The sequence below is a fragment of the Malurus melanocephalus genome, unplaced genomic scaffold (genome assembly GCF_030028575.1).
Source record: "Malurus melanocephalus ecotype Western Australia unplaced genomic scaffold, MMel_1.1 scaffold_87, whole genome shotgun sequence".
NCBI lineage: Eukaryota > Metazoa > Chordata > Aves > Passeriformes > Maluridae > Malurus > Malurus melanocephalus.
Genome location: NW_026623319.1, coordinates 1702081 through 1721506, shown reverse-complemented (window position 1 = coordinate 1721506; position 19426 = coordinate 1702081). Strand labels below are relative to the sequence as shown.

At 64.3% G+C, this 19426-nt stretch overlaps 4 protein-coding genes across 8 annotated transcripts in view; 1 reads left to right on the top strand and 3 right to left on the bottom strand.

The window, feature by feature from the left end:
- Positions 1-140: 140 nt before the first annotated feature.
- On the top strand, positions 141-4810 carry MST1 (macrophage stimulating 1). 4 transcript variants are annotated; one of them, XM_057368042.1, is made up of 18 exons: positions 141-294; positions 711-852; positions 1018-1130; positions 1235-1349; positions 1564-1703; positions 1774-1894; positions 1986-2104; positions 2196-2361; positions 2455-2585; positions 2668-2770; positions 2889-3025; positions 3144-3179; positions 3263-3374; positions 3443-3520; positions 3585-3731; positions 3809-3915; positions 4349-4488; positions 4569-4810. In XM_057368042.1, the coding sequence occupies exons 1-18, from the start codon at positions 243-245 to the stop codon at positions 4728-4730; spliced, it is 2121 nt and encodes a 706-aa protein (XP_057224025.1). In that variant the 5' UTR covers positions 141-242; the 3' UTR covers positions 4731-4810. The 4 variants fall into 4 exon arrangements, with proteins under 4 accessions (XP_057224025.1, XP_057224028.1, XP_057224026.1 ...); XM_057368045.1 differs by having other exon boundaries at positions 142-294; positions 1567-1703; positions 2199-2361; XM_057368043.1 differs by having other exon boundaries at positions 142-294; positions 1567-1703.
- LOC130574686 (acylamino-acid-releasing enzyme-like) lies at positions 4806-9575 on the bottom strand. The gene is given in 23 exon segments (XM_057368046.1): positions 4806-5103; positions 5185-5291; positions 5365-5467; positions 5542-5732; positions 5823-5911; positions 5989-6069; positions 6142-6219; positions 6350-6491; positions 6716-6804; positions 6874-6925; positions 7005-7099; positions 7202-7262; positions 7440-7561; positions 7628-7668; positions 7760-7851; positions 7928-8065; positions 8274-8416; positions 8530-8605; positions 8701-8782; positions 8919-9048; positions 9129-9237; positions 9354-9416; positions 9419-9575. Coding segments are annotated over 23 exon segments (2373 nt in total). The 5' UTR covers positions 9569-9575; the 3' UTR covers positions 4806-4964.
- Positions 9576-9649: 74 nt separating this feature from the next.
- On the bottom strand, positions 9650-14176 carry LOC130574684 (acylamino-acid-releasing enzyme-like). 2 transcript variants are annotated; one of them, XM_057368040.1, is made up of 22 exons: positions 14120-14176; positions 13512-13641; positions 13290-13416; positions 13112-13211; positions 12942-13017; positions 12704-12867; positions 12494-12631; positions 12313-12404; positions 12160-12200; positions 11962-12083; positions 11742-11802; positions 11576-11673; positions 11448-11499; positions 11278-11366; positions 11025-11163; positions 10865-10948; positions 10711-10791; positions 10527-10615; positions 10235-10425; positions 10058-10160; positions 9879-9985; positions 9650-9810 (listed from the first exon to the last, which is right to left on the bottom strand). In XM_057368040.1, the coding sequence occupies exons 1-22, from the start codon at positions 14129-14131 to the stop codon at positions 9705-9707; spliced, it is 2202 nt and encodes a 733-aa protein (XP_057224023.1). In that variant the 5' UTR covers positions 14132-14176; the 3' UTR covers positions 9650-9704. The 2 variants fall into 2 exon arrangements, with proteins under 2 accessions (XP_057224023.1, XP_057224022.1); XM_057368039.1 differs by lacking the exon at positions 14120-14176 and adding an exon at positions 13734-14076.
- Positions 14177-17580: 3404 nt separating this feature from the next.
- The window catches only part of BSN (bassoon presynaptic cytomatrix protein), an 87027-nt gene continuing 85181 nt past the window's right edge, over positions 17581-19426 (bottom strand). Inside the window, exons 7-10 of the mRNA XM_057367976.1 lie at positions 18529-19265; positions 18087-18180; positions 17815-17958; positions 17581-17634 (exon numbers count right to left, since the gene is read on the bottom strand). Coding sequence (XP_057223959.1) covers positions 17594-17634; positions 17815-17958; positions 18087-18180; positions 18529-19265 — 1016 coding nt within the window. The 3' untranslated portion in view covers positions 17581-17593. The remainder of the gene's footprint in view (positions 17635-17814; positions 17959-18086; positions 18181-18528; positions 19266-19426) is intronic.

Sequence of the window (19426 nt, the reverse complement as noted above, 5' to 3'; positions counted from 1 at the left end):
CACTCAGGCCCCGCCCCCCGCACGTGCCCGCCCCGGGGTGACCCCGGTCCAGCCTGGCCCCGCCCCGCCGCACCAGGCCACGCCTCCGACGCATACGCTCCGCCCCCTGCACTGGCCCCGCCCCGCCCCACGCGTGCCCGCCGCGGGGTGATCCCGGCCCCGCCTGGCCCCGCGCCCGACCGCAAATATTTGCTCGGGGCCGTCCCGGAGCTCCAGCGGCCCGGGGACGCGGGGCCGCCGCCATGCAGCCCGTGCTRGGGGTCCTGCTCGCCCTGGCCGCGGCTCTGGGCTCAGGTAGGGCCCCAGGCTGGGTCGCCGTGGGGCTGGAGGGCGCGGGGCAGTGCGGGGCCCGGGACAGGGCCAGGGGCCAGGCCGGGAGCCTGCAGGCCATGCTCTGTCCCACAGCAGAGAGGGGCACCCGGAAGCAGGGGACTGCAGCGGGTGATGTAGGGGAAGGGCCCTCCTGCTCCACGGCACATGGATCAGGACATAAGACAGGGATCCCCTGCTCCATAGGACCTGGATCCCCTGCTCCGTAGGACAGAGATCACCTCCTGCATGGGACATGGATCCTATGTTCTGGAGCAGGGAGCACATGCTCTGTGGGACAGCGATATCCTGATCGTAGGGCAGGCATCCCACACTYCACAGGGCCCCAGTGCTCACACTGTGCTCCCATGGGCATGCTGAGCTTCTGCCGCACTCCCCAGGCCACCGCTCGCCCCTTAATGATTTCCAGCGCCTGCGAGCCACGGAGCTGCTGGCAGAGCCCCTGGACTCACCGCCACCGCTGCTGGAGAAGGCCACTGCAGAGCAGTGTGCCCAGCGTTGTGCCACCAGCCTGGCTTGCCGGTGAGCAGGACACAGTGCCACCACGGCACAGGTGGAAGTGCAGGGGCCACAACACTGGGTCACTCTCTGCACTTGGATACTGGGTGGTCACGTGTGTGACCCAGGCAGGCCCCATGGGCCTTGGCCTCGCACAGTGCCATGCCAGATTCCCACTGTGCTTCCCAGGGCTTTCCACCATGACCAGCAGAGTCAGCTGTGCCAGCTGCTGCCCTGGACTCAGCATTCACCCCGCATCCAGCTGCAGAAAAACATCCGCTATGACCTCTACCAGAAGAAAGGTGGGCTGGTGGCCGTGGGCGGGCATGGGGACATCACAGACTGAGCACAGGCCTCCTCATTGGCCTGGCCCCGGGGCTCTGAAGAGATGCCCGGCTCTTCTCAGACTACCTGCGGGACTGCATYGTGGGCGATGGCTCCAGCTACCGTGGCACACGGGCCACAACAGAGAAGGGGCTGCGCTGCCAGCATTGGCAAGCCACGACACCGCATGATCACAGGTTGCCCCCATGTCCCTGGCTGCCCCATGGCACCTGCCAGTTACCCCGGGCAGCATGGGGCATTGGGGAATGGGATGGGGACAGTGTGGGATAGCACAGGAGCAATGGGGACAGCTTAGGGGCAATGGCACTGACAGAGGTAGTATATCATCCTGGCTGTGCCCACTCCAGGGCAAAGGATTCCTAGCAGCCCTCCTACCTACTCTGCTGCCAGCAGGTTCCTGCCATCCCCCCGCAATGRGCTGGAGGAGAATTACTGCCGAAACCCCGACCGGGACAAGCGGGGCCCATGGTGTTACACCGTTGATCCCAATGTCCGGCACCAGAGTTGCGGCATTAAGAAGTGCGAGGATGGTGAGTGCCACATCCCAGTGTTACCTTGTACTGTATGTTCCCCCACATTAAGCCCTGCAGTTGTTGGCAGCTGTCTGCATGACCTGCAATGGGGAGGACTACCGTGGCACCGTGGACCACACCGAGTCGGGGACGGAGTGCCAGCGCTGGGACCTGCAGCACCCGCACAAACACCCCTACCACCCCAACAAGTACCAACCCCCAGCCCCCAGCTGTGCAATGCCCTTACTTGTGCTGGGCTGACGGTGCCACCTCAACTGCTGCTCCCTGTCTCTGGCTCAGGTACCCCGACAAGGGGCTGGATGACAACTACTGCCGCAACCCCGATAGCTCTGAGCGGCCCTGGTGCTACACCACTGACCCTGGGCGGGAGCGTGAATATTGCCGCATCCGCATCTGCAGTAAGTCCCCACCAGCATCATGCACAGCTGGGCCTGAGGGTCCTGGGTGCCACCCTGACCCTGCTGCTCTGCCCCTCTCTCTGGCCACAAGCAGAAAAACGCCCACGGGCTGTCAACGTCACCCACGGCTGCTTCAGGGGCAAGGGTGAAGGCTACCGTGGCAAAATGAACGTCACCGTGTCGGGGATTCCCTGCCAGCGCTGGGACTCCCAGGTGCCCCATAAGCACCACTTCGTGCCTGAGAAGTACCTGTGCAAGTAAGGGGATGGCCACGCACCCCAGGAGGGTGGTGATAGGCAGCACCATGGATACGGGATTGAAGGAGGACAACCACGCAACCCCTCCCCCAGGGACCTGCAGGAGAACTATTGCCGCAACCCCGATGGGTCAGAGGCACCGTGGTGCTTCACTTCCCGCCCCACCCTCCGCATTGCCTTCTGCTTCCACATCCGCCGCTGCCCTGATGAGCAGGATGCCCAAGGTGAGCCACCCCAGGCACCTGTCCCTGGGTGCCCATGCCGGTGTCCCTGCCAGGAGTGCCAGCCCTCTCTGCCTGTCCCCAGAGTGCTACCACGGCCACGGCAAGCACTACCACGGCCACATCAGCAAGACGCGCAAGGGCATCACCTGCCAGCCGTGGGCTGCCCAGACACCCCACGTGCCCCAGTGAGTGCAAGGAGGGGGTGATGGGGACAGGGATGGAGATGGGGATGCAGATGGAGTTGGGGCTGGGATGGAGGTGAGGATGGGGATGGTGACAGTGATGGTCACTTCCTCCTGGTAGGATCTCACCAACCACCCACCCTGAGGCACACCTGGAGGAGAACTACTGCCGCAACCCCGATAATGACAGCCACGGCCCCTGGTGCTACACCATGGACCCCCGCACTCCCTTTGATTACTGTGCCATCAAGCCCTGTTGTGAGCCCCTACCCACATCCCTGCAGAGCTAGAGGGGACCCTGGCCACACACAGGTGGTTTTGGTYCCCTCAGGGTAGCTGGATCCTGCATCAATGCCACCCTCTTTTCTCTCTGCAGCCGGCAGCACGGTGCCCTCCATCATAGAGAATGCAGGTGGGGGTCCATGGGTGCTGGATGGGCACCGTGTGGCAGGTGCTGGTGGCACAGCCCCAGCTGATGCCCACCCTTGCCCACAGATGCGGTGGCATTTGAGCAGTGTGGCCAGCGGGACGAGAGGCTGCAGCAGAAAGGGCGCATTGTCGGCGGCCARCCTGGCAACTCGCCCTGGACTGTCAGCATCCGCACCCCGTAAGTGGTGTCCCATCTGCACTGCCATGTGGTCAGTGTCCCCTCAGAGCTCACCCCCATCCCTGCAGGGCCGGTGTGCACTTCTGCGGGGGGTCCCTGGTGAAGGAGCAGTGGGTGATCAGCACGCGCCAGTGCTTCTCCTCCTGGTAAGGCTGGGGCTGGGGCGTGGGATGCTGGGACCCCCTGTGCCCTCATGTCCCTGTCCCGCAGCAACGCTGACCTGACGGGCTATGAGGTGCAGCTGGGGACACTCTTCAAGGACCCTGGCCCTGGGGACCCTGACCAACAGACCATCCCCATCGTGCGGATCGTCTGTGGTCCCTCCGAGTCCCAGCTGGTGATGCTGAAGCTGGCAAGGTGAGTGGCCATTCCTYGGCCTCAGCTGTGCTCCACCACTGGCCAGACACCATGTCCAACTGCCCCTCTTGCCACAGGCCAGCCACTCTGACCAAGCGTGTGGCCCTGATCTGCTTGCCCCCGGAGCGCTACGTTGTGCCTGCAGGGACTGTCTGTGAGATCGCTGGCTGGGGGGAAACCAGAGGTACCAGCCACAGGCAGCCCCTGCCAGGGGATTCCCTGTCCAATACAGCCTCTGCCCACATCATTCCATCCTCTTGCCCGCAGCATCCTCTGCCCACAGCATCCCCATGTCCATGGCATCTCCCTGCCYATAGCATCCCTTGCTCAAAGTATCCCCTGCCCACAGCAACACCCAGGTCCCTGGCATACTCCTGCTCACAGCATCTCCCTTCCATGGCATTTTCGTGCCCATTCCAGCCTCCTGCCCACAGCATCCCTTGCCCATGGTATTAGCCTGTCCAAGGCATCCCTATTCCACAACATCTTCCTTCTACATCCCTCTGACATCCCCCTGCCATGACATCCTCCTGCACATGCCATTCCCCTGTATCCCTGTATCCCCATATCCCTACCGCTGAACCCCATGCCCACTGCCCCATGCTCTCTGCCTGCAGGCACAGCGGATGGCAGCGTGTTGAACGTGGCACGGCTGCCAGTGCTGGCCCACAGTGAGTGCAACACAGCGCTGCGTGGGCGCCTGAAGGAGAGTGAGCTGTGCACTGCCCCGCTGCGTGCTGGCGTGGGTGCCTGTGAGGTGAGCTAGGCTGGGCACACCCATCCCAGGGAGCCAGCAGGTACTGGCACCAGGGTCACGCTGCTCTCTTCATGCCRCAGGGCGATTATGGTGGACCACTGGCTTGCCTCACCGCTGACTGCTGGGTGTTGGAGGGGGTGATCACCCCCTCCCGTGTGTGTGCCCGCACCGACCAGCCCGCCCTCTTCATCCGCGTTTCCCTCTATGTTGACTGGATCTACAAGGTGATGAAGATGGGCTGAAGATGGGCTAAGCCAGCATTCCCAGCCTGCCACTGCCACCATTGCACAATAAAGGCACAGCCACAGCCACAGGGGTTGGCACTGCACAGGGTCTCACGTTTATTTAACACCAAGCCCCAACCCACATGCTAACCTGCCCCTGGCTAAACCAGCTCCATCTGCCTCTGGTCCTGCTGTGGTCCCCAGGGCCAGCAGTCACCCTGGGGTTGGCGTAGCCCAGGACCACTGTGGGCACTAGGGGCTGTGCCGGCCTATCCCATCCCACCTGGGCTGGCCCAGATGCCGGAGGAACCAGTGGGCACAGTTCTTGAAGACATCAGCCTCTGTCTCCACACCAGTCAGTGCGTGGCTGCCCTCTGGGTACCAGAGCAGCCTGTAGCAGGGGACAGGATAGGGGGTGTGCTCATCCAGCAGCCCAGAGTTCCCTCCCTGCTCCCACTTGCACCCCACTCACCGTGCTGGCACACCCCTGGCCCGCAGCACCCGGTACAGCTCCAATGACTGTGTGGGGCTGACACGCCGGTCCCGGGCACCCACACACAGCAACACCGGCGTCTGCACCTGCGGCACTGCCCTCAGTGGGTGCCTGGCACCCCACAGCTGGCACCCCACACCCATCCTGACCCTGCCTTACCTTGGCTGCCTGGGCAATGGGCGAGCGCAGTAGCATGGTAGCCACATCCTTGGCATGTGGCACCCGCTCGAAGGAGTAAGGCAGCCCCAGGGAGGTGTAACGCCTACAGCACAGAGACACTGATGGGTGACATGGGGACATGGTGTGGCACAGCAAAGAGTGGGGGGTGGCACTCACCAGTCGGGGATGTCAGAGGTGCCCAGCAGTGCAGGCAGATTGGAAACAGGGCTGCGCAGGGCACAGGCTTGGTAACGCTCAGGCTCACGGGTGAGCAGATGGAGGGCAATGAAGGCTCCGTGGGAGCCAGCCAGCAGGGCCAGGCGGTGTGGGTCCAGGGGCTCTCTGCACAGAGCCTGCTCCACTGCCAGCTGCACCCGTGTGGCACCCACCATCAGCACCCAAACATCAGCATCCTCCCAGCAGCATTCCCCCAGCACCCTCAGCCCAGCACTCCTCACCTGAGTGTCTGCCACATCCTGCTCACCCACACGGGAAAGCAGGGAGCTGATGCTGGCCTGACCGAAACCCAGGGAGCCACGGTAGTTCACTGAGGAGACAGGGCTGTGGGTGCCATGTCTCCACCAAGACACAGGGCCACATGTCCCTGAATTCCCCAGCACTCACCCAGGAGCACGGCGAAGCCCAGCTGGCACAGCGCAGCCATGCTTGGGCGCCAGCGGGCATCAAAGACGGCATGGGGGCCACCTGAGACCAGCATGGACATCACCTGGGGTGCCATCAGCACTGCCAGGGTGTCCCCACCATCCTCTCACTCACCATGGGGGCACACAATGACGGGGTGCGGTGGTGTGCCATCTGAGGGGCTCAGCAGCAGGGCCTCAAAAGTCTGGGTGTCTGTGCCAGGGAAGGAGTCCCACTCAGCAGTCACCACCCTGGGCACCCAGCACCCTGCACACACCCCACTCCCGGGGGTCCCCAGCACCCAGGCAGCACTGAGGCRCAGCAGGGGCCCCCAGGGGCTCACCCTGTGCAGCAGGGCCCTGCCCACTGCAGGGTGGCTGGACCATCAGAGTCTTCCAGGTGACACCAGGYACTGTTGGGGTGTCCTCCACTGGCACCCAGCTGAGGTGTAGCTCCTGGCCTGCTGATGGCAGCACGGCCACCACCTGGGCACAGGCAGTGGATGGCACTGGGGCCATGCTGTGACAAGGCTGTGCTGTGCCAAGGCTGCATCATATTGGATCTGGCTGTGCCACACCACACTGTGCCTCCCTGTGCCACCCCACACCACACCATGTGTGCCACATTGTGCTGTGCCTGGCTGTACATCGCCATGCCATATCCCATTGTGCCACATCCCACTGCCACACAGTGCCAGGGCTTTGCTCACCAGGCTGGGAGGGTGGTTTGGGGCYGAGCAGGTGGCCACCAGCACATCCCACTGCAGAGTGAGCAGCTCCCAGCACCCGTCAGGTGACCCTGGGGACAGAACACATTGGTGATCATAGCTGTTCACTAGGGCACTGTGGGTGAGCCAGTACCATGTACCTGCTGTCAGGTTGGTGACGGTGGCTGCCTCTATATCCACAAGCAGCAGGTCCTGTGAGGACACAGACCACAGTAGTGTCATCATGGGGTCTGTGGGTCACGTCCCTAGCCCTGCCATCCCCAGGACTCACTGTGCGGCTCCGCTGAGGGGTGCCCAGCACGGCTCGCTGGCTGTCAGCTGCCCAGCACCGCGGTGGCAGCACCTCTGCATAGAGCCCGGCAAAGGCTGCAAGTGGAGCAAGRCTGTGAGCTGGGGTTGTGGGTACCTGGAAGGGGGTGGTCCCAGCCCCCCATCAGCACTCAGCCCTGCCCACCGTGTCTTGCTTACCCTCAGTGGGCTCCTGCACCACATCGAGCACCGTCACTGTCTGCCTTGTCTGCCAGGTGAGCTGCGGTGAGCCAGCGGTCAGGGATAGGCCCATACCTGGGCAAACTGAAGGCAGGGAGGATTGGGGACACMCCTCCCCGAGCTGGGCACTGTGAGAGGCTGTGACACCCAGGCTGGGCACAGTGCTGGCAGCACAGGGTGACACAGCCACCCCCAGTGTCCCTGGGGCCCAACTCACCATGCACAGGCGTAGGGACTGCCGGTGCGGTCCCCCCACAGCCCCCTCCAGGTAGAGCAGGCGCTGGCCATCAGGGCTCAGCCGCGGGGAGCAGGCATAACGATTCTCTGCTGACAGCAGCTCTGTGGGTAGCAGGAGGTCAGCATCCCAGGGACCCCCAGAGCACCCCTAGGGCCCCCAGTGCTCACCACAGCACCTGCTGGCCAGGTCCAGGTGGAAAATCCCTGCCCTGGGAAGAAAGTGTGGGTCACACTGGACCTCCCCTGTGCTGATACTGCCTGGGCATCCCAGCATGGCACTGGATGCTGGTTGGGACCCACCTCCTGTTGGAGCAGGCGTTCAGCCCCAGGCGGAAGGGGTCATGCCACCAGCCCACGAACACCACGCCACGATCATCCGGGGACCACAGGGCCTGTACGACAGCCAGGCTCATCCCACAGCCCCAGGCTGGGTCCCCTGGGATGCTCCCTGTGCACCCCCATCCTGACCTGGCCAGGGGAGAGGTGCTCCGGGACTCCCTCCAGCACTGACAGGCAGAGGCCTGCCAGGTCCAGGATGCAGAGGACGGGCACGCTGCGTGTGCTTAGGGCCTCTCCCCAGTCTTCATGATACACAAACTGCTTGCCCTGTAGCACAGACCTGTCAGCATTATGGCCAGTGGCCCCGGGCATAGACTTCTGTCCATGACATGCTCATGGGTTGTATGACACACTCATGGGGTGCAYAGCATGCTCAGGGGCACATGGTGTACCCATGGAGCACATGCCACGCTCACAGTGTGTATGGCATGCTTGGCGGTGCAGTGAACGCACTCATGGGACACAGGACACCTGCCTCCTCATCCTCATCCTCTGCTGCTGGCCAGGCTGCTCCCGGTACATCCCAAGCGCRGGGGGGCTGTTGTTTGGCCCGGCTTTTCTCAGCCACGTAGACGAGCTGTCTCTCCGAGTGTGACCAGGCCAGGCAGGCAAAGGGCACTGGCATGGCATGGGAGTGCCACAACCCAGCCTGGCACAGGCACAACTGGGCACCGGGCAGGTACCAGGGCTCACCCCTGCTGTGGGCAGGGACCATGGGGAAGGAGCCTTACCCTCCGTGTAGACCTCGCCGTGCTTCCCCAGCGCCGTGAGATCCACGCTATGGCTGCGTCCCCCGCTGTCCCACACCTGAGGGGACGGGGGTCAGCACAGTGTCCACAGCGCCCCCCGCCCCGCACTAGCACTCCAGCCAGGCCGGTGAGTGACCGGGACAGCCGCGTTACCTCCAGCAGCTCGTGGCCCTGCCGCGGGCACCGGCTGAGCACGGCGCGGCGCTGGCCCGTGGGCGCGTCCTGGCTGAGGAGCCTGAGGGCGGGACGGAGCGAGGCTATGGTGGGCGAAGCGATATGGGTACCGGCCGCGCTGTGAGCCCTGGGAACTCCACAGGCACTGGCCATGCCACGGGCACAGCGTCCCACCCCGCAGCCCGCCCGTGTCGTACTGGTTGTGGATCTCGGCGCTGAGCGCGGTCCSGCTGACGGCGAGGCCCTCAGGGCCGGCTGTGCGCTGTAGGCTGTAGTGGCGGCCGAAGCGCAGGAGCCGCCGGCGGGCCAGGTCGGGGCGGCTGCACTCTGAGGGACGGGGCCGTCAGCGCCCCCTCACACCGGGCCCGCGGGCCAAAGGCGCGGGGGTAGCCGAGCCCGCCACTCACCGGTGTAGAGCAGGAAGGTCTGTCCGCCAGCCGCGGCCCTGAGGGCGGCACGGGTGACGGCAGGGAACCGGTTCAGCTCCCGGTAGCAGGCAGCAGGGCGATCGGCCGCCTGGATGAAGGAAAGGGCATGCTGGACAGGGGGGTAAGCTCACCGCCCTGCCCCTGCTAACCGCCCGAAACGGGGCTGTGCCCACCCACACAGCCTCCGCGAGCCTCCTCGCCCACCTCCACACTCCTCTCGGTCCCTGTAGCCATGGGGCTGCTCTCCACCGGGCTGGGCTGCCGGCGCCTGCCGCCCACAGTGGGACGCCTGCCAAGGCACGAGGGAGCAGCCCGGCGCCAGCGCCCCAGGCGGTGCCAGCCCTCCAGCTGCTCCGGACAGCCGGGCACAGGTCACCCTTCCCATGGCACAATGTATCCCTGGCAGCACAACTGCCCATCCGGGCARCTGAAATGTCCAGTGGCCACCAGCTCCTGGCCCACAGAGTGGAGAGGACATTGGTACCAGCACTACCACTAGAGACACTGAAGTGCTGAAGTACATGATTTATTGGGGGTTAGCAGCAGGGCAGTCCCTTAGCAYTGTAGGTGCTTGAGCAGCCACAGTGCCATGTTCATGAAGCCATCAGCTTCCGCTTCGACGCCAGCCAGCGCGTGGTTGTTCCCTGGGTACCAGAGAAGCCTGGAGGGGAAAGAGGGATTAATGCTGTGTCTGCACCCCATAGCTCAAGCCCTCAGCACCCCACTCACCGTGTGGGCACTCCCCGGGCCTTGAGGGCACGGTAATATTCCAGCCCCTGCTTGGGGGGCACACGCCGGTCATCCTCCCCCAGCATCAGCAGCACGGGTGCACGGACCTGCAGGAACAGCAAGCCTTAGCCCTGGCACTGCTGTTGGGGACAAGGACAGGGATGGGGACAGGGACATACGTGGTCGATATAGCGCATGGGTGACTTGTGCAGCATCTCTGTCCACTGGGCTGGGTCTGGCAGGGCATCAGGTTTGTAGGGAAGCCCTGTCTCTGTCAGGCACCTGCAGACAAGACAGTTAGGGACACATGTGCCAGTATGGCAGGGAGCCTGGGAGGCTGGGGCAGCAGCACTCACCAGTCTGGGATGTCGGTGGCAGCCACCATGGAGGCGATGTTCACCACGGGGTTGCGGACCACGCAGGCGTGGTAGGTGTCAGGGAACTGCCCGATGAGGTGGCACGCCAGGAAGCCCCCATGCGARCCACCGACCAGTGCCACCCGGCTGGCATCCAGCGTCTCCTCCTGCAGCACCCGCTCCACACAGAGCTGCCACGATGGGAAATACCCACTGAGCAAGCAGCCCCACTTTGCCTGCTCAGGGCACCCACAGGAGAACGGGGTGCCACAAGACCACGGGCCAGCCATACCTGCACATCACGTACGTCCTGTGTGCCCACGTTGCCTGGCAGGGAGGCCACGCTGTCCTGGCCAAAGCCCAGCGAGCCACGGTAATTCACTGTGTGGGGGGCAGTGTCAGGGCCCTTCCTCCTTTTGCCCCCACCCTGGCCCTTCCATGAGTGCTGTGTCACCCAGAGCCCTGGTGTCACTCACCCAGCAGCACAGCAAAGCCCACGCGGCACAGCGCTGCCGGGTACAGCATCCATCCGGCTGTGAAGACAGAGTGGGGACCCCCTGCAAAGGGCAAAGGCAAAGAAGGGGTGATGCTGCCTGGCTGGGGTACAGTGGGGTGGGGACAAGCTCTTACCATGGGGCATCACGACCAAGGGAGGCTTCTGGGCTGTGGGACCCTCGCTTGGGCGCATCAGGATGGCATCAAAGTCCAGGCCCGCTGTGGAGGCACAGAGGGGGTGTCAGGGATCAGTAAGGGTGGTGCAGCACAGCCTGACCCTGCCTTGAGCACTCACCATACTGGGCGTGCTCCTGCTCCGGTGGGGGCTGCAGGGTGCGGATGCTCCAGCTGATGCCGGGCACGGGGGGTGCGTCCTGCAGGCAGATCCACTGTGTCTGTGCCTCATGGCTGGCGGTGGGCAGGACGGCCACTTTCTGTGCAGGGAGAGGGTCAGTGCCCACACCAAGGGGCTGGTGGGCACTGGTGAGAGGGGTCAGTGCACATGCTGAGGGGCTGGTGGCCACTGGGGGCAGGGGACGTGACTTTACCAACATGGGGGGGCAGCTAGGGGTGGAGAACCTGGCCACCAAGAGGTCCCGGTCGATGGTGAGGACAGACCAGCTTCCCTGGGGGGCATCTGGGGAGAAGAGGGTTGTGACTGCAGGTGTGACTCTCCCCACCCCTGGCACCAGCATGGCCCCTTTGGCCTGTCACTCACCAGCTGTCAGCGAGGTTGTGCTGCCTGTTGCCGTGTCCACCACAAACACATCCTAGGGGCACAAGGGCAGAGTCCAGTGCAGCTCTGACCCAGCCAGGGCCCCCATATGTCCCCTGTCACCCCCTCACCTGCTGGCTACGCTGGGCYGTGTCCAGCAGGATCCTGCGGCTGTCAGCTGCCCAGCACATCCCTGGCAGTGCACCGCAATAGATTCCCGGGAAGGCACCTGTGATGAGAGTGGTAGCACTCAGCACACCCCTGAGTACCCCCCAACACCTCCAGAGCTGTACTCACCCCATGCTTGCCGTGGCACAGCRTCCAGCACCGTGCTGGTGTGTTTGGTGTACCAATCATACTGCAGGAGAGACGGCACAGGATCAATTTTTGCAGGGTCTCAGCCTGCCTGCCCCCGCTGCAGCCCAAGGAAGGGGAACTGCCCTCCTGCCAGCCTCCACCCCAAGACAGACACCCTGACACTGGTGCCTGCCAGTGTCCCCCTGGTGCCTCTGCTCACCATGCGGAGGCGGCTGCACTGCTGGTGGGGGCCCAGCACAYTGTTCTCCAGGTAGACGATGCGGCAGCCGTCGGGGCTGAGTCGTGGTGACCACACGGCCCTGGTGTCCTCAGAGAGCAGCTCTGCATGGGCACGAGGGGACGGTGAGGGGCTGCAGTGAGCCGGGGCACCGGTAGTGTCAAGGCATGCGCCACTCACCACATCTCCCGCCCGTTAGGTCCACGTAGAAGAGCGCTGACCTGCCGGCACAGAGGGGTGTCATACTGAGGCCACGAGGCCAGGCTATCGGGTGGGTGCCCTGTAGGGTCTTATCAGCAGGACTGGGCTGTGGGGTGCCCTACAGGGACTCACTGGCGGTTCGTGCAGTGCCGCAGCCCCAGRCGGAAGGGCTCGTGCCACCAGCCCACGAACACCACACCAGTGTCCTCAGGTGACCAGAAAGCCTGTGGGGAGAGGAGAGATAAAGCAGCTTAAAATGCTGCGGGCTCTTGGAACCTCCCTTCTCTGGTTTCCTACAGCTCCCCATTCTGACCTGGCCAGGAGAGAGGTGCTCAGGGATGCCCTCCAGCACTGAGATGCTGTTGCCCTCGATGTCCAGCACGCAGAGGACCGGCACACTGCGAGCGCTCAGTGTCTCCCCCCAGTCATCATGGTACACGAACTGCTCGCCCTGTGGTACAGCCCCATCAGCCCCAAAGCCTCACAGCCAGCCCCCATCTGACCCAGGGTGGGGAGACCYCACCTTGACGGGTGCATCCTCCTTCTTGGGGTGCCCCATGTCCTCGTCAGAGGTGCCCAGCTCGGGGGCTTTGCTCTGGAAGAAGGACTCAGCCTTGGGACGCTTCTTCTCCGCCACATAGAGCAGGTGGGTCTCCGAGTGAGACCAGGCAAGGCACCCAAACTGGTCTGCAGGGGCAGGTCAGCACCAGACACCCTGTCCCCTGGAACCCCACATTCCCTGGCATCCCCCAGCCGCTCACCATCATCGTAGACGCTGCCATGCTTGTCCAGCGCTGTCAGGTCAATGCTCTTCACCTTGCGGTTCTGATCCCAGACCTGTAGGCAGAGGTGCCAGGGCGGCCGCAAGACTCAGTGTGGATCCAGCCCCGAGCCCCTGTGAGTATCCATTTTTCCCCAGACCCCTCCTCACCTCCAGGAATTGCTTCTCCTTTTCCTTCTCCTTCTCCTTGCCAGGGACCTTGCGCAGGACGGCCTTCAGCGTCCCGCTGGGGGACTCACGACTCAGTAGCCTGTGTGTGAGTGGGTGGGTGCCCATCAGCCCCCACTGCACCCCAAGGGACCCTGTGTGGAGTGGGATGGGAACTCACTCGCCCTTGATCTCAGAGCAGGTGCCAGCGGGTCCTGAGTAGACAATGCTGGCTCCATCGTGGAAGATGAGGTACTGACGGCAGAACTTGATGTTCTCAGCCCTTGCCAGGTCCCGCTGYGACCACTCTGCGGGCAGCAGGGTGAGGACACCAGCTGCATCCCCACCAGGCAGGGACTCCCCGGATCCCTGCGGGCCCCCCCAGTCCTCCCCCTGCCCGTACCAGTGTAGAGGCTGCAGTACTTGCCCCCGTACTGGGTGGTGAGGTCGGGGCCGAGGCAGGCGGTGCTGAGTCCCGGGTGCTGGCTCAGCTCTCGGTACAGCTCCGATAGCTCCTCCGCACGTGGCTGTACCTGCGGGACCCGCCGGGGTGGATGCAGGGTGGGGACGTGTGGGGCGAGGGGTGGGAGGCACGGACCGGGGATGGGGCACAGAGGGCACTTACTGGGGCACCAGTATAGATGGGGGAGATTTTGGGGGGATACTGGGGGCAGCGTTTGCACATGAAGAGCTGGGGCTACATAGCGGGGATCAGGAGGGTACTGGAGCAGTTGCTGAGGTGCCAGTGAGCACCAGGATACTGGGTGAAGGTTCTGGGGTGCAAGAGACACCTAGGAGGGTCCTGAGGGCAGTAACTGGGGTCTGTGGGGGGATTAGAAGGGTGCCGGAGTGTGCCGAAGCGGAGGGTCAGCGGGGCAGTGGGGTCGGGGCGTGTCGGGCGGGGCGGGGGCAGTGCGGGACGGGACTCCCGGGGGAGGGACAGGGGGAAGGGGCAGCGGGACCGGGGTGGGGTGTCCCGGGGCTCTGACGTCACTCCCCCCAGCCCCTCACCGGCGGCTCCATGTCCTCGCGGCAGGGGCGGGGCCAGCGCTGGCACTTCCGGGATGGGGAGGGGCCATCGGCCTGCGGCACTTCCCATTGGCTGCGGCTCTCGGGCCACCGCCCGCGTTCAGGCGCCCTCCGGTGGGCGCGGGCGGCTCTGCAGCCGCAGGCACCGGGGTCCCCCGCACCCCCGGCGTGTCCCGGCGGCCATCCCGGACACAGGATCCCCCGCGGGGCAGCCTCTGGATCGCCCCGGGGTGGTTTATCCACCCGGTGCCTGCGGAACAGGGGCTCCATGCGCAGGACCAGGGAGGTCGAGCCCTTGGGGGGCACAGGGATCCCCAGCCTAGCTGCCTGGCCAAGGAGGATCACTGGGGGCCCATGGGACCTGGCCGCCTGGTCACGGGAGTTGAATTGAGTCTTTGGTGCCCACAGGGGCCCCCCTCCCAGCAGCCCAGCCAAACGGGGATTGGGCCCTTGGGAGCCCACCGTACCCAGCAGCATGGGCAGGGAGGTGAGATCCGGTCCTTGATGCCCACAGGGACCTCCCATTCTAGCAGCTCAGGTGTGGGTGGCAGAGCTCAACAGAGCTCGGTGACAACTAGACCCATTCCACTCAACCCCACCATGCCAGGGGTCCCGTCCCTCCACCCCGCACACTGCAGGCAGGCAAGAATCGGGGCCAGTCCGTTAGTTTGTGTCAAGTCCTTTTTATTCTGTTCCCACAGAAACACCTGGTGAGGGGGCAGCTTCTGGGAGGGAGTCACGACACAGCGGCGGGGGTGGTACGGCACGGTACGGCACGGTACGGCACGGTACGGGGTCACTACGGGTGGCACAGAGCACAGCAGACACGCACACCGTCACAATGTTCAGAGGGAGCGCACCCGGCATCGCACTTACCGCTGGAAACGGCGCCCAGCCGCGCTCGGCCCTCGGTCTTTGCACCCCCCGTCCCCCCGCCCTGTCCAGCAGATTGCCACAACTCGGGCTGGGGGCCCGGCCCGGCGGGGGGAGCTGCGTGCCCCCGGTCCTGGCAGGCACGAAGGCAAGGTGGCGGATGTGCTCGGGCGGCGAGATTGGCCCCGGCGGGGGTCTCGGTCCCGCGTGCGATTTACACACTGTACAAGTATTTACAGCGCGAGGAGTGGCGGGGCCGGCGGCCCGCGGGAGGCACCCTCAGGCTCTGCACTTGTCATCGGCGGGGAGAGGCGGTGGCCGGGGTCTTCCTCCGTGGCGCTGCCCCCGGGATCGCCACACTGACCCCTCCGTCCCACAGCCGCCGGCTTGCCCCCAGCCTTGGGCACCGGCAGAGCTCCGGGCGAGGGACCTGCGACAGAGCGTGGGCTCCCCACGGCAGCCGGGTCCTCGATCACAAGTGCATAAATCTGCTAAGAGCTTTCAGTACAGCGATGGACTGATGGAGAAGAAAAAAAGAAAAGTCCAGGCAAAGAACAGCAAGCACTGAAAGGCGGGTGGAACCGTGCAGAGAAGTAGCAAGCCATGCTCTACGACGGGACAGACGGTCACGGGCGCTAGGGCTGCCCTTTGGCAAAGTGGCCCTCCGTGGGTCGAACATGCCACGAATTCATACGCACGGGTGGTCGGTACAGAATAGTTCTCGGGTCGCTCAGCGGCACGCTTTGCGATGGAACCCTTAGGCGCGACATTGAACTGATTAGCTATTCACAGGTCTTGTTCTGGAGTCGTGTTATTTCGTTGCATAGAACATCAGGCGGGTGAGCGGGCGGCTGCCCCCCGCCACGGGGGTGCCGGCGGGGCGCTGCCAGCGCGGGGAGGCGGCGGGGCGCGGGCGAGCCCCCTCCTCGGGCTGCCTCCCCCCCGGGAATCCCCTCCTGGCAGGGCGAGTAGGCTGTGGCCGCCGGCCGCTGCGCCGGCCGTCCCCGCAAAATGGCTTGAGAAGGACTTGGATTGCACAGTAAAAGGAAGGATACTGCCGGAGGCAAAGCTCTCCTGATCTTGTTCCACGGGATTTGTGCTCTTTTGTAGCCTCCTGCACTCTATTGCTTCTACAGACGACAGCCCGTGTGCTAACTCATCGCACAAAGCAAAGAGGGAAGAGGATTTGGTATAAACTTTAGAAAAATAAAACCCCGAAACCAAAAGAAAATGAACCCAAAGAAACSGAGAAGAAAAAAGGACCCCCCCTGACGACGCCCCGTGCCCCCCCCCCCACCCCCCGGTGCGGATGAGGTATACACAGAAATCAAAGTGGGATGATTAAGGCTGTTCTTGAAAGAAAAGGGGTGCCCGGCGGCAGGCGCGCTGGCTGCGTGGCGAGGGCGAGCGCGGCCCTTTCAATGCTTCCAATGGCTTCGGGACACGCGCCCAGCCGGCCGCGCCGCCTGTCAAGAGTCCTATGGCCTCGTATTTCGGTAGTGAAACAGTGTTAGGTCCTAGCTGACGCGCTCCGGGGCTCCCCGGCGGGGCCGGGAGCAGCCGCAGTGCAGGGGGCGCGGGGACGGCCCCGGCGGGGCGGGTGGGGTCGGGAAGGAGGAGCGGCGCCCACGGCGCCCAGCCCTCGGCTCGCGGGGGGGAAAAACCTATGAAGAGGCCAGAGCTGGGGTTCATAGGGAGCAACTCTGCGTATAATCTTGAGAAAGGGCCGTAGCCCACCTACGGGGCCTGACCCGACGGTCCGGATCAGGCCCATCCCCTCAGGGCAGCTGCCGGGGCTCGCCGTGTGCCGCGCCGGAGCTGCTCGCCAGGCGTGGGGGGCACCCGCCCCGGGGCGTCCGCCGGGCCCCTGCTCGGCCGCCGTTTGGTCCAGCATCCAGGAATCGCCCTGCTTTCAAAAGCTTGCGAGAGACAGAGGGAGAGGCGTTAGTCCGAGCAGCCCCTCCCTGCGGAAGGGATCCCGCCGAGCAGCAGCGCTGGCCCGAGGRAAGGGTCCCAGAGAGCCAAGAAGCACTGCCGGCGGAGCAGCTGCYGCCGCCCCCGCCCGCCCCCGCGCTGGATGGGCTCCCAGAGCAGAGCCTGGGCAGCCCAAACCTTCCCTGGAAACCCGGGGTCTGCACCAGCGCTGCTGGGACTGGGGAACAAGGCCAAGCCCCATGCTGTGGCTTGGGGCTGGCACTTGGRGATAAAGATGAGGATCAGTGGCCCAGCACAAATAGGATGGTGCACWACGTCTTTCGCAGACTGGGGGCTGCTAGTGTGGCAAGGCAGGACTCAGCAGRTACTGAGGGGACAGTGATGCTGCTGGAACCTCAGGACTGCCATGGTGGAGAGGACTTGGGTGCAGGTATACTCCACACTCACCGTTATACTCAGAGTCTGGCGCYGCGTGCTGAATTCATTGGCTTCTTCATAGGTTTTTCCACTGCAACGACTCAATCTTCACTCACTTCCCAAACTCCTGCAATAGGAGGGAGCAAGGGAACAGGGCATCAGGCATGGCAGGGGCAGGGAGAGCCCATGGCGCACCACTTGTTGCTGGCTGCAACTCACCTTGTGCCGTTTTCACCAGAACGAAGTGAACTTCTTGCCGAAAGCTGACACCGCTGTGGGAAAGCCAGAAGAGATGTCAGTATGGCATAGGGACCCTGGCCCTCCACCACCCTAGGCCCCAAACTGGGAGCACTGCATCCCACTGGCTGCATCCAGCCATCCCCAAGTGCTTGACTCCATCTTGACACAGAAGAGCATCACCACCCTGTCCCCGTCCCGGGAGCAGCCCTCACCTTCAGTCAGTTTGCCTGCTTGTTCCGCTGCCCCCCCTGGCAGGATTTTGGAGAAGACGCTCTCTCCTTCCCCACCGGGCTGCCCCGTGGCCATGCCCGCGGGACCACGTGGCCCGGCTGCCCTTGGACCGGCCTTGCTGTCTGCTGGGGGACAAAGGAAGCCACTGTTAGCAGGGGACAGGCCCAGCTGGGGGAGCTCGACTGAGCTTTGGGGTGCCAGGCAGCTGACATGGTGGAGGATAAATGACACAGGACCACTGGGGCTCACTGACCTGCTGCTCCCAGGGGCTGCGCTGACGGCGCTCTCCCCGGCTGCTGTGGCACTTTTGCTGCAGGTTTGGACGTGTCCGTTGGCTCCGCTTTTGTCTGGAATGGGGAAAACAGGTCTCAGGGCTCACCCTCCCTGTAGAGCATCCTCTGGGGGTGGCCCAGGCTGGGAGGAGACACTGAAGCCCCTGATCATTGCTCCACAACCCCAAAAGAGGCAGCAAGGGATCCAGGACATAGTGGCATAGTCCTGAGTCTCCTGGAAGTGATGACAGCTCCCACATCACCCAGGGGTGGCTGTAGTGGGCATATGAGTGGGATACACTTTGACCCATGGCTCCCATCCCCAGCCCTTCCCTTGCCAGCCCCTGGCCACAGCCTGCTGTGCYGATCCCAGGCAGAGCTGTGGGATCAGGAGGCAGCCTGGCCAGCTACACCCATACTCACCGCCGGTGCTGGGTGTCCGCCCGGCTGTGCATGGAGTGTGGCCGGTGCCTTCCCTGCTGCCTGGGCCGGCCCTGGCTGCTGCTGCGGTGGCCGGGATGAGGGGGGTCCCTGTGTCCTGCCCCTGGTCTCGGGCTGTGCTGAGCTTGCTGGCTGGGCAGCCTGGCGTGCTGCCGGCTGCTGCCGTGCTGCCGGCTGCCCTGCCTGCTGCTGCCTGGCCGCAGGCTGCTGTGGGTGTGCCAGGGGCTCCGACTTCGGCGCTGGTGTGGCTGACCCGTGCGGCTGGGAAGGTTTCTGTGCCTTGGGGGTCTCAGTGCCATGGTGGTGAGCAGCGGGGCGGGATGACGGGGCATACTCAGCGGAGCTGGGGCCATAAGACGCGCGGGACTCGGACTGCTGCGCCTTCTTGGGGCCAGCTGAAGGCCCATGGCCACGGGGCTCATGGCGGCCAGATTCTCGTGGGTGCTGCTTTGCCGAGCGGCGTGGGGGCTCGTCGCTGGTGTGCCGGGAGGAGCCAGCATGGCGATCATACTCCCTGTGGTGCCGGTGTTCGCGGTGCTGAGGGTAGTCGTCGTGCTGCCAAGGGTCTTCATCGGGGGGCTCGTCATAATCGTGGTAGGTGTGCTTAACTGGGGGTCTCTTCTGCGAGGAAGAGTGGCCACCGTAGTGCCTGACCCTCTCTGCCCGCGCCTCCCTGGGCTTATCAAACCAGTCTGTCTCCTCCTGACCCAAATGATARGCTTCGGAAACCAAAAACAAACCACAGTCAATAATCTCTCAGTTGAGGCTGCGCGGGTGGAAGCCATGCAATGAATGGGAGGGGCAAGCAACAGGCACGCGCGCAAGGGACAGCACGTGCCTGGGGACGGGACGCGGCGTGGCAGGGCACCGTGCAGGACCA